The sequence below is a fragment of the Haliotis asinina genome, chromosome 9, assembly GCF_037392515.1.
Source record: "Haliotis asinina isolate JCU_RB_2024 chromosome 9, JCU_Hal_asi_v2, whole genome shotgun sequence".
Lineage (NCBI taxonomy): Eukaryota > Metazoa > Mollusca > Gastropoda > Lepetellida > Haliotidae > Haliotis > Haliotis asinina.
This window is the reverse complement of record NC_090288.1, coordinates 48,209,786-48,226,965: the sequence shown is the minus strand read 5'-3', so window position 1 is coordinate 48,226,965 and position 17,180 is coordinate 48,209,786. Positions and strand designations below refer to the sequence as shown.

The 17,180-nt window shown below is 37.5% G+C and overlaps 1 protein-coding gene across 2 annotated transcripts in view; it reads left to right on the top strand.

The window, feature by feature from the left end:
• LOC137295689 (SRSF protein kinase 1-like) overlaps positions 1-17,180 on the top strand; it is a 64,947-nt gene that overhangs the window by 14,389 nt on the left and 33,378 nt on the right. For both annotated transcript variants that reach the window (XM_067827173.1, XM_067827174.1), the window contains one exon: positions 10,734-10,840. In XM_067827173.1, coding sequence (XP_067683274.1) covers positions 10,734-10,840 — 107 coding nt within the window. The remainder of the gene's footprint in view (positions 1-10,733; positions 10,841-17,180) is intronic.

Below are 17,180 nucleotides of genomic sequence, written 5' to 3'. Positions count from 1 at the left end.
TGTTTGTTACCCTTCCACAGACAACAGTTGTTGGTTCTTGAATTTTTTCATCACCTAATGCAGAAACCATGTTGGCACAATATAAAAGTCCCGTGACAGAGAATGTTGTGCCTGTTCAGGACAGCTATTTTTATTGGGGATATTCAGGTTGTTAGAGAATTCACAAAGTTAAGAAAGGGGAAACATGTGAAAATGTGAATTAAGATCTTTAAGAATCAGAAACAAAGATATGATTTGAGTCATATTTATTTCCAGTGTGTAGAGATTTCTCATTTCAATGATGCAGATAAATGGAAGTCATTAGACAGCGGGTAAAACCAGAGATTATTGATGTATGCTTTCCACAAACATGAATACTTCGTTCTACATGTTTGTGTTTTTGGACATTCTTGAACTTGCAGAATTAATGCACATTCTTGGAATAGTCTGAAGTGATCTCATGTTAAAAACTAATATTTTGAGGTCACAACAGCAAACAAGAGTCAAAACAGTGTCCGTTTTATGAAAGAGTTAGGAACTTGTTCTTATATATATATATAAGCCTCTGGGAAGTATTTAATCTTTTGGGGTTGTGTTTTTTTTTCACAGATAATAGTGGTGGGAGAAATTAATAAATGTAATGGGATGGTGGTGTAGCATAGAAGTTAGTGTTTGCTTGTCTTGGTGAACACCCTGGCTTCGATTCCCCACATGGGTACAATGTGTGAAGCCCATTTCTGGTGTTGCCAGCAGCATAAAACCTAACTCACACAAGCATGCACACGCACACGCACACGCACACATACACACAAACACACCCACAAACACACCCACTAATAAACGTAAGTACGAGCCTATGTTCTTGTCATTATCTTTGGTCTGCTTTCCTGCCCATTTATGGCTACTTTTGTGTCCGGGGTCACCTTTGTCCCAACCATCCAGTGTGCTGGAGCTTGCTTGGATTGTGCTTTGGACAAGTCAGAAAGCTGTGAGCATGGGTTCACATTTGGGTTTGTATCAGTTATGGCTTGATTAGTGAGCGCTGTAACGGTGAATGATTTTCACTGAAGTGGTAGACATCTGAGAGCATGTGTTCTTCTTCCACAGTAGATGACACGCAGTGATATAACTGGACCACTGTTCAAAGTGACGTTTAAGCCATTTTGGTTACTTATGTCAAATTAAGCTAATGCAGTAATACAATTAATGTCTGTTGCTGTTAATATATTTGTTGGATGGAGTTTGAAAGTTACTGTAATACTTTCAATTTTTTGTTAGCCTTTCACTTAACCTGTGCTGAATGTGTCCATGGACATGCTGGTTGTATATGGTTCTTGCCTTGTAATGTCAAGTCTAGATAGTCAGTCATTGAGTTTTTATAGGCACAACTTGATCTCATTATTATGATTTATTCTTTATGTAATTGCCTTACATAGTTGTGCAAGTTTGAGTTACTTTTAGCATGGGAAATTATTGTTTTTCATGGATACAGATTTATATTTTTGTGATGTTGTCACTTTTGAATTTGACAAAGTTGGCGGATTATGTTTTGGTGGTGTCATCTTCATGTTAGACAACCAACTCAGTCAGGGAATGTATACAGAAAACTGTGTTGTTAATCATATTTTTCTTTAAATTGAGAACATGAATGCTGTTGTCATGACCAAAGTTTGCAAAACACATGAATATACATAGAAATATACATATACATACAACAAAATGTTGTGCATGATGTTACTTGTTACCCAAGAAATGTCTGTTCGAACTCCCATTTATCAGAACTTGATCTAACTGCAGACATTGTGTTTTGATTTAGTAAAGATTAGAAGAGGGTTGTTGTAACTGACACTTACTGTTTCCCAGTGGTAATAGAAGCTTTTACTATTAGCACTTTTTGGGCAGAAATACTCACCAAGGTAAGAATATAAATGTTAGCTTTCTACAGGTAATTATCTCAGTTCTATTAGCTTGATGAGGCAAATGTTTGTTTCATTACGAATCTAGGGAAAGCTGAAGTTTCGTCAGCGTGCTAGATAAAATTAGTTGAGTGGGAAGGAAGGTTGAAGAAGTGCTCACCTATCAGCTTTCATATTCGTGAAAACTGTTTCCAAGCGTTTCTCCCAGGCTAGTCTTGACAAGGAGAGTACTTGAGAAAGGTTCAAGTATATTTGAACATTAATACATAGTATCTGTTTACTTTCCCATGCTGTGTGCATCACAATCCAACATAGTCAAGTGATATAGGATATGTGCTAGATATATATAGCCTGAATCAATAGTGATGAAGACCACCCAATGTTAAGGGAACAGGTATTGTGTCAGTAATAAGGTGCAGAGTGTCATAAAGGTATGGAGCTACTGTTCAACCAATGTTCCAGTCAAGGGCAGCGTTCAGAACTCACACAGTTTGGGTTGAACAGTAAGTCTGTTGGTCAGTGGATTCCTGGAGGTTAAACAACCCCCGGAATGTTCATTAGGTGGTGAAGATGCCTCAGGCAGCTGCATCTGCTGATATTACTACCACATGCCATTTCGCTGAAAGGCAGATTTCTGCCAGTATTTCACTGTGAATTAATTAATATTTCATTTTGGAGGGCATTCATCATGTTTACATCTTTTTGCCAGACTATAAACCAGTGTATGATTTCAATAGAAGTTATAAAATCTGCAATTGAGGGTTTTGTGAAAAAACATAATGAAAGCCACGAAAATCCAAGAAATAAATTGAAGGAACATTGCATGGTGAGAAATGTCTGGTGGGAGGAGAAGAATTCCTCAAACCAAGACTGCATTAATTAATAATGTCACATGTGATTACGTTAATGCATTGTAATCAATTTTGCTTTGAAGTAAATGATTGTGTAATGATGTTGCCTAGTACTTTGTCATCTCGTCATGCCATGTATTTTGGAAGCTGGCCATTTCTCTTCTCGTCAAGGAAGATATCAGTGTGATGCTGAGGAAGAACAATCTATGCTTGGTAAATGCCCAATGGATATTAAGAGTATGGGTTATTGGTAATGATTAAACTTCTGTGGAGCCCAGCAGTACCTGGAGTGTTTTTATGATGGCAGTAAGAATGCGTACTCAAGGTCTGAGGGTCAGCTCTGAACTGATTTCGCCTTTGAAATAGTTCAAATCAATATGGACTTAACGCAATAGGACGTAATTGCGGCCTTCTATTTTGGGCATTGGGTAAATAGTCATTTTGACCTTCTTATCATCAGGTAAAATTAAATTTTGTGTGAAAATTGCTTCTGCTAAAATGTGCTAGTAAAACTTTCCCCAGTAGGTGTTGTCAAAGACATTTGCAAATGTTTATCATTGAAAATTTAGTTTGAGGACAAAATGAGTGTTTGGAGTCAAGATCAATTTCGCTGAAGAATAGATCGGGCTTCTGTGGGAAGGCTTCTCATTTTTGAGAGAAGACTGAAAATTCATTAAAGGTTTCTGATTTCAGTGTAGCCCATTTTTTGTAACAGACCAGGGGCAAGATCCTAAGCAAACAAGCTATGGCCATGCCAGTCAGCTGAAGTTATGAATTTGGCATAATAGTGTTTGTAGAGGCATGACAGTATCAGGAACTGTTAGTGTGATAGTTTCTGGAATAAATATTTCTTTATTGAAAGAAGAGTTTATCAGATGATGATCGTCAAGGTTTTACCTGAAGCACAATTTTGTGTCTTGTACTTGTTGATGTTGAGAAAAAATTCAGAAAAAAAGACACTATATCCCAGTGTATGCACAGTTATATACAATCATTATTTTGCCTTCATTACATCAAGTGGCAGTGGAGTAGCCTAGTGGTTAAAGTGTCTGCTTGTTACCCTGAAGAATCTAGTTTGATTCCCCACTTTGGCTCAATGTGTGAAGCCCATTTCTGGTGTTCCCTGATCTGATGTTGCCGGAATATTGCTAGAAGCAGCGTAAAACCTCACTCGCTCACCTGTGCAGGTATGTGTGTATTATTTCCGCCATCAATCATGAGTACTGTTCTTGTAATCGAATCGTTTGAGGTATAACAGTGATTATTTGTCAGTCCCCCAAAGCCCAGAGCATAATCCAACTCTAGTCTAGTCTGATTAGGCAAATCTAGATTGCCTCTGCTTCTGTCCTGAATGTAAGGATTGTTTTGGCCTCCATTTGAATTTATTGTGGTAGATATATATTTTCAAATATGTTGGCTGTATTTCTGTGACTAAATGTCAGTTTAAGTAATTATCAGCACATACAGTATATAACAATATAAATAAGCTTTACAGGCCTTTCATTTTGCCTACAGGATCCTCATATTAATTACTAGGGGTTCCTAGACCCCACTTTCGTAAGTGGAAGTATAACAGTGCACCATGGTAATCTGATTCCACCTTTGAAGAGGATGCATAGTGATCAAATACAGAACAATCATTGATAACAGTTACACACACGTATGTGTTTCAGTGTTGTTCTGCACGTGAGTTTCTAAGCATTTTCCATTGGACTCCCCATAGCAGCAGCTACAGTATCCCAGTTGATCAGTGATAAATATACAGTAGGTACACTTTTTGTCCGCTCTCAAGGTTGCTGAGAATCCTGGCAGCACCAAACTGTTTGCTGTGTGATGTAAGCAAAAAGGTGCGTGTTTGTACCACTGTGGCGAGAATGTACTGGATAATGGCACTGGGCTAGTTAGCATCCCCACTTGATGATGCTGATGTCCTCTGGCATCTCCACACCATGGCCACGGGCTTTGCTGACATTCTTGTATGGGTCCTCCTACACAGGATGGCCAGGTCTTGTGTCCATAATCGGCACTCAACCCAGCCTTCACAACAAAGGTAGGGCCTCATGATAAAACCTTGTCTTACCTACCTGTGGTTTGTGTGAATTTGTCCTTGCACAGTTGCCCTGCAGATGTTTACAGATTTCGTTTTACCTGAATAAACAGTTCAGTTTGCTGTCAGCTTTTTGTGTTACAAGGAAGGAATTCTGATTCCCCTTTCTAGCTGACATCATTGTATGTTGTTTCAATTATCACGATTGTTGTCATTTTATTTGGGATAATGGTTTGTGATTGCAATATCCCCCACGTTTCAATAGTTATTTGAAGATGGAGTTGTTGGTGGAAGAGATAAATACAACATTAAAGGCTTTAATTTGGAAACCGACACATGCAGAAGATCATAGGCAGCTGTCTTGGTTAGAATTGTTTGGCGATGGAATCTTCTGTAAATGCTGACATATCTGTAAGATACCTCATTCTGGTTGTGTCTCCCTTAGATTGATGGGTTGAAGATTGACTTTTCTCGTAATGATGGGATCGATTTAAAAGTGGCATTAGTAAAGCAATTTAGAAAGGGTTAATGCAAACAAGTGTCACATTTTTTCATGGATTTGTCGATCAGTTGAAAGTTCATTTTCTGTAAGTGATTTCCCAAGTTGCTTTTGTGGAGATCTAGTTGGGAGTGATGCATAGTGCTTTTTTATGTTGGGGATTTCCTTCCAGATCTTCTGCAATTAGTTAACATATCAAGGTGAAAAAGCTCTTCATTGAGGTGCACTTTTTGTGTTATCAGGATAATATTTGTTCAACATCTGATAATTGCGAATACAGTCTTTGAAAGGCATATAGATGAACATGATGAAGGAGCAAGCATACTCTTTGGAACATCCTGTCATTCACAAGAATAATGTTGACATCCATAAATCTGGCTTTTTTTATGTGAAATACTGTTAAAAAAAATAAACATACTTGACCATAGCATGTGCATGTAGAATTTATTAATGTTTGTGATTTTGATGTATTGATTGAATTCGTCAGTGTTGATCCTTGATATGAGGACGATTGCTTTCCTGACTGATATATTTTGTGTTGCGATGAAGTCTCAACAGCAGTTGTTTGAACGATTTACTGAGATTGAGATTTGTTGTCAATATCTGAAACCCTTACAATGTTGTACCTCATGATACTGTCAGAAATTGACACACATCCTGTTGCTACAAGAAGCGTTTCTCGTATGTCATGGAAGTACCTTCTGAGCTTCTTGGCAGCAGTTGAGAACAGTGTGATTAATACTGTAGAGTGCATGGAAAAGGTCATGATAGTCAGGGAGTTGTTAGTAGATTGTAGTGGATGTAGTGACTGACCCACACCTGTCACCACACAGGAGGCTGTAGTGCCTCATTGCTAACACCTGTCCCAACTTGTCTGTTTTGCTGGAAGAAATATTATGGATTCAGGTCTGGCCACTTTCAGCTGACCCCCTGTGACTGCCTGCACAGGCAGGCCCCTCAGGTGGGCGGACTTGGAATCTGCCTTAGATTTAAGAGGGGTCATAAGTTTGCTCACAAGACAGATGTTGGTAATTTTCAATCATGGCAAGTAGCTTGATCAATCCTGTCATATTGACAAGTGGAAATTATTAATTGTTGGTGAAATGTTTGTCTTAATGTAATCTGAATTGTATGTGTGGCTTATTAAGATTCTGATCTATATCTTTTTAGCATATTTTCTTTTATACTGAAGGTGTTTCTGTGTCACTTGCCCAGCTTGAACGATAAAGTTGTCAAGACGGAATGATTAATATGTTTTTGAGGAAATTAGGGTTCTTGCTCTATCTGCTTTAACTTAACTATATTGTGACAACTATTTGTATGAGTGGTTCCTTGATTGTGTCAATCATCTTTGAACCTTTGTACTTGTGAGCATTTTATTGTGTTGAGTGCATCTTTTTCGCCTAGACTGACATGCAGATATGTCCATATTCAAGGGCTTCTGTTTGAAAGAATGCATGGCATTTTCACTTATTGAAACCGAAAGCATGAAGTTGATGTTTTCATAAATCACATTGTTCAAAGTCAGTGAAACAATAACTTTTGGTGAAATTTACAATTCAAGTTGATGTCACTTCTACACTTGTTTTCTGAATATCATGTGGTATACACATAATGTGGAGTGTCATGTAATTTTGTGTGTTAGTAAGGGTTGTTAATAGGTAGTAGAGGTTTAAGATTGCACTAGACTTTCGTGTGGAGATGCATAATACGGCTGATGAGGTGTTGATTAACATGCAGATTTTTAAGTGTGAGGAAAATTTAGATTGATGTTTTTTCGGGGGGCAGTATATGTACAAACTGATTAAGCTGTTTGTGGATGTCTGATGATGGAGCCCAATCTCATGAATCTGCAATTAGGTTTTGCAGGACAACATGTACATGATTAACTGTGTATTTCATAATGTTTGGAGCCAGCAAGATGTTAATGGTGATTTTAATTGTCAGTCGGTACTTAGGAGACAAAAACTGACATGGGTGGTGGGAGGACGGAAATGTAGAAATTTCTTTATCATGGCCTTGCCAATGATTTGCATGACGGCAGAGGATTTGTCCAAGCTCCCAGTTGCCATTCATCAGTAGTGAGCCGCGTGTTTGTCCTCATGGCCTCGTGTTTGTCCCAGCTCCACACACTGAGCAACAGAAATAGGGTGGCGGAGGCTTTATGATTTCCAGACATGTCTCGGTCAGGTGGACTGATAATGATGAAGACGGTTGTGGCATACTGTTCCTTGATTGAATATCTTTGTCTTTCATAGACCTCAGCTGTCACCTTACAGGTCACCTTGACCTGACTGACTGACTGCATTGTGGTTGGCACAGCGTGTATATTATGCATCTGCTGCTTATTGAATATCTATTTGTAGTTACAGTTGACTGATGATGAGGGTATCTAAAAAAATGGAAATATGTTTATTGCAAGGGTAATAGATTCACATGATTAAGCTTATTTGTATTTTAGCTGTTTCAGTAAAGTCATTTGGCCAAGTCATCTGTTCCCTGACCGATTTTTTTCAACCAATTTGTTAAAAATTGATTGTGGAGAGAAAAATATATGGTTAGGATTTAGAGGTGAAACTACATCATCATGGGAAAGATCATGTATGTATGAAGAACAGAGGATTGAGACTTTTTTCTGCTATTGAACTGAACGTGTTATGTGTTGAAATGATCAAATTTTATATTTAACATGATTAAGAATGGAAGACTTGGCAAGATTTAGGGCATTTTGTGATGGCAAGGATTTGCTTTTGGCCTAGAAAATGATTTACTCATCAAAGAATCATCTATGATTTAGTTGGCACATTGCTGAGCTCTTAAGCACACAGATATGTGGAGTAATATACATGTATATGCGTCTATATCTGCTTAATTTTCAGACCGGTGAAAGTTTGCTCGTCAATCGATCTTCATCATCTGGCACCCAGCCTCTGAGTCAGAACATTGAATTATCTAAAGGTCTTGATATTTGTACAGCAAGATTTGCATTTAAAATTTATTATTTGGAGATACTGATGTGGGGCAACTGACTGTGCATGAACATATCAATTTGTTTATGCCCTGAAGTTTTTATTTAGAATGAGGGTAAAGGAGATAATCAATGACAGTTTACTGAGTGAGAGTGGTTATGATCAAGGCCCCATTTCAAAAAGATCTCGTAAGCCTAAGATCTCATAAGTTTTCACATAGAGTTCGTACTCCCTATGTTACAGTATAGGAAGTACAAATGCTATGGAGACGTTACAAGTTCTTAGGCTTATGAGAGCTTTGTGAAAAGGGATCCAGGTGTATGTCCCAATAGTACATTTGTAGGACTGAATGGCATCACCGGTATCAGGTTTAAAAATATTGTTGCCTGATGCCTGTGTCAAGTTGAATTCTCTGGTCAGTCAAGTAAATATCCACATTAAACTTTGAGTGTTCAGTAGTGGCAAACTACTGAAATGTTGTGATATGTATTTGGATGATGAATTTAAGTACAATTGGTATCAATTGAGAAAGATAAATTGCAAAAGAAACCAAATTGTTAATTGTCAAGTGAAATTACTCCACTATAGTTTTGAGAATGTTTTTTTACCCCTGGGTACACTGGTATACCGCAAGATGCATTTCAAAATTTCACATTCATTTCGCAGAAGTTGTGTGTCACAAATGCTTGAGTAATAATCTTTATGTAGGACAGATATTTATGTTTGATCGGCATTCTTGAAGCTGGTTAGCCAATAATAAAGCATTAGACTGAATCGATTTCTTTTTTATTATGTAGAGCAAAGTTTAGGTGTAGATTCTTACACTGTTATGAAACTAAACATAATAAAAACTAAAAATATAGCGGTAAAAGTGTCTGCATTGAAACTTAACACTATGCAGTTAACGAGAAGATGATATCCATAATGTATGCTTCAGTATGGGGAGATCAACTCAAAATTTACAGACAAGAAGGAGGGCATGTATTAATATAAAATGTGAAGATTAGATGTCAGAGCATTGCATCAACATTGAAAATTGGACATCAACATGGATGATGTATGCAGATAAATGTTACATGATAGCAAGAGACGAGCTGTTCAAGGGACTTCCTTCTGATCTCATTTCAGCAAGGACACTGTATGTGTTAACTTTGGTATTTAAAAGTATTTAATCCGTTTGGCTTGCTGGCTGACTGTCTAGGTATGTTTCAAACAGACCAAATACATTGTTATTTCAACTAGATGGCAAAAAATGAGAGTTGAAAAACATGGAGACTTTTACTGACAAAGGAGTTTTAGACATCTGTTACCATAATGGCAGAGGATGTCTGGCGAAATGCATTCATGGTCTGTGGGAAAGGTATTGATACTCTGCCAGTGCCATGGTTTCTTATTTGTGTGGTACTTAGAGCTATACTTTGACTTTGTTGATGTTTGGATGGGAGTATTAACTAGTGGCTGAAGTCACAGGCTCCGATGGATCGTTGCTGATGTGTGATGTTTAAGTGGTATGCACTGAATAAGACAAAGAATGATAGTATTAAGGAAAATGATGCTTATCAAACACTTTTATACTTTTATGATCAGATTAACGAAGTGTTCACAATGGTATTTAGCAACTGTGACAGAATATTATGAAGACTTCTGTTATGGACTTATTGCCTGGTGTCTTTTGTCCTTGTAAACATCTTATGGAAGACTATAGAACCAATGAAGCTGTCTTATGTCAAAGCTGACTGTGGAATAAAACAAATCACCATCATTAACTCCAGTAGTCAAGTGCAGTCACCATCATCATTGTATATTACAGAGTATGTTGATATGTCACTATTGAGAAGTATCTTTGGCATGTCCACTATTGAAATTCATGAAGAACACTTGTGATATTATGGCAGTGCTATTGGGATGCACAAGTTCTTGTTCTTTTGCTCATGGAAGCACATTTGCTGATTCAGATTCATGCACATGTTCGAAAAAGAAACTAAAATGCCTATTCAAACAACATGTACTTTACATACATTTTCAGCAAAACTGAAAACTTGTTGTATATGTTTTTTGTTCCAGTGCATCTACACATACTGATATCATAGCATAGCAGTTATGTTTACCATTGTTATTTCATTTCAGCATGTATATTAGGTCACCGATTCGTGAAGATAGGGGTGTTGAATAGGTCTTCAGCAACCCATGCTTGCCACAGAATGTGACTAACATGATTGGTGGGCAGGCTCACTGACTTTGTTGAGACATGTTATCGGTTCCCAGCTGTGCAGCTTGATGTTCATGCTGTTGATCACTGGATTGTATGGATCAGACTTGATTATTTACAGACTGCTGCAATATATCTGGAATGTTGCTGAGTGCGGTGCAAAACTAAACTCACTCGCTCTCTCACTATATTCGGTCCCCATGTCATATTCATTTGATTCATTAAGATTAACATCAAATTCACCCACTCACTGACTGTTTCAGGTCTGATCCCTCCCAGAAATGTGAGACATATGGGGAGGAGGAAGAAGAAGAGGAGATCCTGGGATCTGATGATGATGAACAGGAGGACCCTCATGACTATGTCAAAGGTAATATGTTTTTTTTCATCTTCATTCTGGAAACAAATATACCTTCTCAGATGTCTGTGCCATTGTAAAATAGAGAAAATTTGTTGCCTTATCCTGACTCATAATATTTACTTCTCTATCTCTAACTTGAGATGCAGAAGAAACACCTGTGCAATGTTCCCCAGGAATGGTGAAAATATCTTGGCTGAACTTATCTTTCTATCACATAGGTGCACCTTACTTCTGACTGTCCAGTGACTGTCACTCTCTCCATTTCCACCATTTCCTTTTTAGTGTCGGTAATCCAAGCTGCCTTATCAAAATTATTACATTTTTAACCAAATGAGGACCACCTCTGTGGTGTAGTTGTTAGAGTGTCTGCCTTGAGAGTTGAAGGTTGCATGTTTGATCCCCAGCCGCCACACATGCATGCACATATGAGAGAAATAGTCTTGAGTACAATGTAAACCCCATTTCACCTCACCTCACAAAATGAGTCTTGGATATGTTTATATTATCTGTTTCTGAAATCTGTGATTTTAAATGTTGTGACCGTGAAAAGTAATCTGTAATTTTCAGATATTCAGCAATTTACAAACATTTTCCCCTTGAAAACAAATATTGATTCCATGACTGCAGTGGTATAAGATTTGTCTCAACACAAGGTCATTCCACAACCTGATGTGACCCAATTCGTGGCTCTGGAAAATACATGCTTGATAATTCTGAATGAAGTATTTTTCAACAGGCTGGTGGTAATTTTTCAGGACAAGTATTGATTCTGTTTTGTTAAGGATGTGTTCTGCTGTATCACATCATTAACTTTATGTCTGGTTACGTGCAGAGGATTGGTGACATGTGTCACATACATCTAGAATCTATATATGACCTTGTAATTTGATCTTTTTGAAAGGATAAAGTGGGTGGATTGTGCAGTTGATCCTAGGACTTTGTCTATTGCGTGGTTCTCCATTTTTTTCTACCTGTGAAGATCAGGGAATTTGTCTTCACCAACCCATGCTTGCCCAGAGCTTGTCCACCCAACAGGATGTTTGATCACTGTATTGTCTGGTCCAGACTTGATCCTTGAAGAATGGCCTCCATACCGCTAGAATATTTCTGAGTGTGGCATTTAAAAAAAACCCAATCAAACATGCTCTCAGTCATTGGGTTGCTCTTTCTTTATTTTGGGGCTTTGGTGTCGACTAGTGGTTAAAGAGTTCTTTCATCACACTGAAGACCCGCGTTGGATTCCCCACATGGGTACAATGTGTGATGCCCATTTCTGGTTGTACCCCGCTGCGATTTTGCTGGAATATTGCTAGAAGCAGCGTAAAACTAAACTCACTCACTTTCTTGATTTTCTGATTGTTGCTAACACAGCATACATGTTAAATTTGTCTCACCAAGACAACTTCAGGCAGAACAAAGAAAATTTCTGCTAATACACTTGGTTTTGGAATCACTCACTCTGGTGAATTCAGAGCTTATCTGGATGACAATGATAAATTTTAGAACTGTAATAAAAGTTTGAAGTATTGGTTTAAAAATAATCGACATGTACAAGTGTCTGAAAAGTTGCCTCTTCCTTTTGTACATATGTAACATTTCAACTTCTGACATTATATAAACCAGAAGTGTGTTTAAAATTAGTGGGTAAAGGCCAAGGTTTTAGAGCTTCAAAAGAAATCTGTAAGCAATTGTGTTGCCTGGATGATTTTTCCCCACTATATTTGTACTGCCTTATCTACACAATCAGGGAAAATCTGCTGGGGTCAAAGATTTCTTGTGTCTAAATACTAGAAAAACTTTTCCTGAAGATCTCTTGGAAACATTATAGCCTTTGATGTATATTTTGTGTGGTCTTAAGCATGTTTAAACCAGAATATGCAAATGGCAGCTTCAGCAAAATCTATTTGCCATCCCTGACGACACAGCTGTTTGGTTTATCGAAATGCTGTATTTGGTTATTATGTGCATATGCTCTAGAAGATCATGTCGACTAAAAATGACCCTTATGAAACTATCCTTTTTGGGTGGAAAGATATTTGTGGTCATGAACCTCATTTCTCTAAACGGATTTACCTACTTTCAGTTATGTGTCTGTTTTGTTTGTTTAACCCCACACTAAGCGATATTCTAGCTGTGTGGAGGCAGTCTAAAAATATTTGAATCTGGATCTGATAATCCAGTGATCATCATGAGCATATATCGGTCTATGTCATTTGGATACAATGACATGTCAACCGAGTCAGTGAATCTGACCACCAATGCAGTTGGTCGTGTCTTATGACAAGCATGGATTACTGAAGACCAAATTTAATCAGGACCTTGATAGGTCTGACCCCAATTTCTTGAAACAAAAATAAGATTTTACTCAAATTTCAAACTTGAAACAAATTTGACAATTTGAAACAGCTGAACTTTTAAGTCAACTCCTTTTTTAAAATAGAAAAGCCCAAGCAACATATGTAATCTATCCACCAAACTCAAATTCCTTACTGTATTTGAGTAATATCAATTTCAGTTTATTCTAGAAAATGCATTTTCTATGTTTTCTCAGATTTGAGCAAGAATTGTAACTTAAGTCAAAACTCAGAGTTAGGTTTGTTACGAGAAATCATGGTCAGTTCTGTGTCTGAAATATTTGGTGCCAGTGAACATACCTCTTTATATCTGTGACTTTTACTTCATATTCTGAATTTCCTCGGGTTGCAGTTTGGCCAACCTGAACTAAATGATCCCAGAGCTTCTTGTGATCTCAAATTACCCACTTTTTTTATTGTCTTTACACTGACCAGTCAAATATCAGGATTAGGAAAGTGGGTGAGAAAGGGACTTGTAGTGCATAGAAACCAATGCCTCTACCAGTTGTAATGAACATGAAGACATCCTTTCCTTCAAAAAGACATTACTTTTTCATGTCAGTCTGTTTCTCAATGTTTTGAATGTCTCCCAAACTCTACTCTAGCAACAGTATTGTTGATAAAGGCTAGACGTAACAATGCTTTCTGATTGGCCAGTCTAAATGAGAAGCATAGCACCAGTCAAATTAATAAATGAAAACCGGGGGCAGATAACTTAAAAATTTTGGAACAACTGAATGGACCCAAGGGTTAGTGATCATGGTTTATTGGAACTGTGGGCCCCTGAGATCAATGATGGTCTTTCCTATCGGTGCCTATTCCTTCATCAATTTATAGAGTAAAAATACTTGGATAATGGTTTGGATAATGTATCAATTTGTGTATGATGTGTCTTCAGTGGTATATCCTCATGGTTTAAAAAACGTAGTCTGCACCCACAGCTTTAATCACTTCAACACTGTTTGATTCATTGACTAATTTTTTGATCCACTATGCACCACAACTCATTAAGTTACTACATGAAATACTTTTTACACGGTCTTTGAAATTAATCACTTAATGAGAAGAAAATTAGGCCTGCTAGAATCCAACTTGGATAATGTTTTGTCACCACAGAGTAACAGAATATACAAACGTTTTGAAACCATGAATCACTACTTGTTTCTTTTTAAAAAACTATTTGGCACAACATTTCGCCAGTCATGAAAGTAAAGTTTACAACTTGAGTCACAGTGATTAGCATTTGTGAAATTACTGCCTAATCAGATTGAAAATCAAATTTCTTCCAACATGACCTACAGCAGGCTGACTTCTTTTACACATTCCAGGCAAGATACAAGTTGAATAATCCTTGCATTTAATGACCTCGTCTGACAATTTGCACCAACAAAGGAAGGCTATTCCAGTTGTCCCTACACCTATTTTGCAATCCCTCCTTAGGGTAGGTAGACAAATCTAATAATTGTCTAGAGCCCCTGATCAATTTCTGCATCACAGGCAGTGTGTGAATGTTGAAGCAAGTGAAGGGTCTCGTGCCTGTGTAGCTAGTGTGTACATACATCTTGATACAGATCAATCACTGCTCACCCAAGGATCTCACACCACAGACAAAATGTCTTGTTAGAAACTATGATGTTCTCCAAGGTTAAAGTACTGGTGATTTGGGTTGTTTTTTTTTCAGCATTTTGTGATTTTGTCACAGCTTTAAGTCAAAGTTAAACCTCCACTGCCAGGTTTGGCTTCCTTCACAGAAACTATGACATCAGATGTTAATTCTTCTATGGACTTCTTCCAAGAGTCCCTGGGTAATTCGTTAGGCACATGTCATGTAAAAGTCAAATGTTTAGGTGGGGAGATGCAAAACAATGTGTATAGAAAAAGACATATGTGTTACTTATTATGCCTTATTTAAGTGGCACTTTAGAGGTTGGGACAATATTGGAAATATTTATAGATAACACTTTTAGTATGTGAGTGTGACATTTTGATACAGATTCTTGTAACATTGTTTGATTCCTGCTTGCAACACTACAAGAATCTTTATCGAAATGTAGCACTCATGAACAAAAAAGAAGTTTAGATAGGTTAAATGTAATGGTTCTGCATCTTGTGTGTCATTGACGAGTTTGGAAGTGAATAAAATGGCAAATCCCTCTTAATGTGTCCGTTGCATTTATGTTACGGTTGTTATGTTAAAGTTTCACTTGTTCAGTGTGGTTGTGTTATGCTTTCTTGAGATATGGTGCAAACATTTCTGACAGGATATCCTATAAAAAACATCTTTCATATGGACCATGAAAATATATGCTTTGATAAAGTCCAAATTCAACATCACACGGCAAAAAAAATCTGTATTCTTGGTCCATGGTTGCACTTTCTCAAAGTATAAATGTATTATTATTTGTTCATAAGTACAGTGTACTGAGGATTGTGCCCTTCTTTGGAAAATTTTTACGAAAGTTGTTTGACAAAGAAGGTTAATATTCAGTAGCAATCAGCATGTTGGTCTTTATATATCAGTCTCTTGTTGAACTGTGTTTTGTGATTATTTGAAATATTGACTGAACAGAATTGATTTTTTTTTTTTCCTCACTGAACAAGTTGCCTCTTACGACAAACATGGCTTGCTGAGGACCAGTTCTAATATTGATCTTCCCAGGTCATGTTGTACAGCTATGTATATATATATGAGGTTATTATGAAACATAATTGGATCATTCATTGTCTGTTCCTGTTGGAATCTGAGACTTCGCTGTGGAATCTTGAAAAGTCGTCTTGATGATACTGAAACCCATGAATAATGTTTTCAACTCAACTTCAGTAATAGTTTTGGAACTTTGAAGAAATGACATTGAAGTGTCTTCTGCTGCAACTGCCCTAGTTCTTCTTGGTTATCACTGCCATTACATACAGTTAAAGATGTCAAAACTGGCACCTGTCCAATCCGGCAAGTTGCCAACACCGGCATAAAATAACAGTCCCATCCGTGGCTTGTACATTTATCATTAGCGCTACAGTCCAGCACATAGTGGACTGTACTGGATTGTTTCTTCAGTCCCAGTGAGTGCCGGTTTAGGCAGTTTCCACTTTACTTATGCTTATGGATGGCTGGCTTGGTGATGTAGTGGTTAAAGTGCAAGGTCAGAGGTTCAAATTCCACCTGTGCCATATCAAAAGACCTACACTAATTGGCACAAGGAGTGGTCAGCTTGGAGTCAGTATAATGTGTCTGAGTGGAATATTCTTATTTAACTGCAGCATGGTATATCGGTGAGCAAGCATTGTAAAACCAGCACACGTCATCGTGAGTAAAATATTCGTCCATTTTTGTGGAAGTGGCGGTGGCCACGCAGGTTAGGTGGTTGACTTTGTGTGCTACTGATTATGTGCCTAACTCTGAGGGTGTGGGTTTGAATCCTGGATCGGACTCCACCAAAAACAGTACCAGAATTTGTACTTTACTGAGAAAGTGTTATCCAAATATGACATATGTTACATTTGACCACTTTCTAAATGGCATTGTGTAATCATAGTTGTCTCTTGCTGTTGTTTTATGTTTTTATTCGCTTATTAGACATTGTGTCTGCTTGTTGTTGGAATTTGCTCATTGTTCATTTTTGTTTCTCCTTCATTCTGTTTCCAAGTGACGAAGGCTTAGTGTTGATGCGAAATTGCAAATGGAATGGATATTAATTGACTACAGCATGACTGAATTTCCATATTTGCTGTCAGTGATGCATGTGTGTGGTTTAATAGCTTTCAATGTGAACAAAATGAACAGACACATGAATATATTGGAGAGAGAAAAGTGACATAGTCCCTGTCCACAAAGTCTTGTCATAACTGTATGGTTTATCATATCATATCATATGTTGCATTACTACGAATGTTCTGTGGATCAGGACCCAAAATCACAAGCCTTGCAAACTTTGACATTAAGAGTACTTGCATATGTAAGTCTTATATATAGGTTAAGCAAAAATGATTACTGTAAC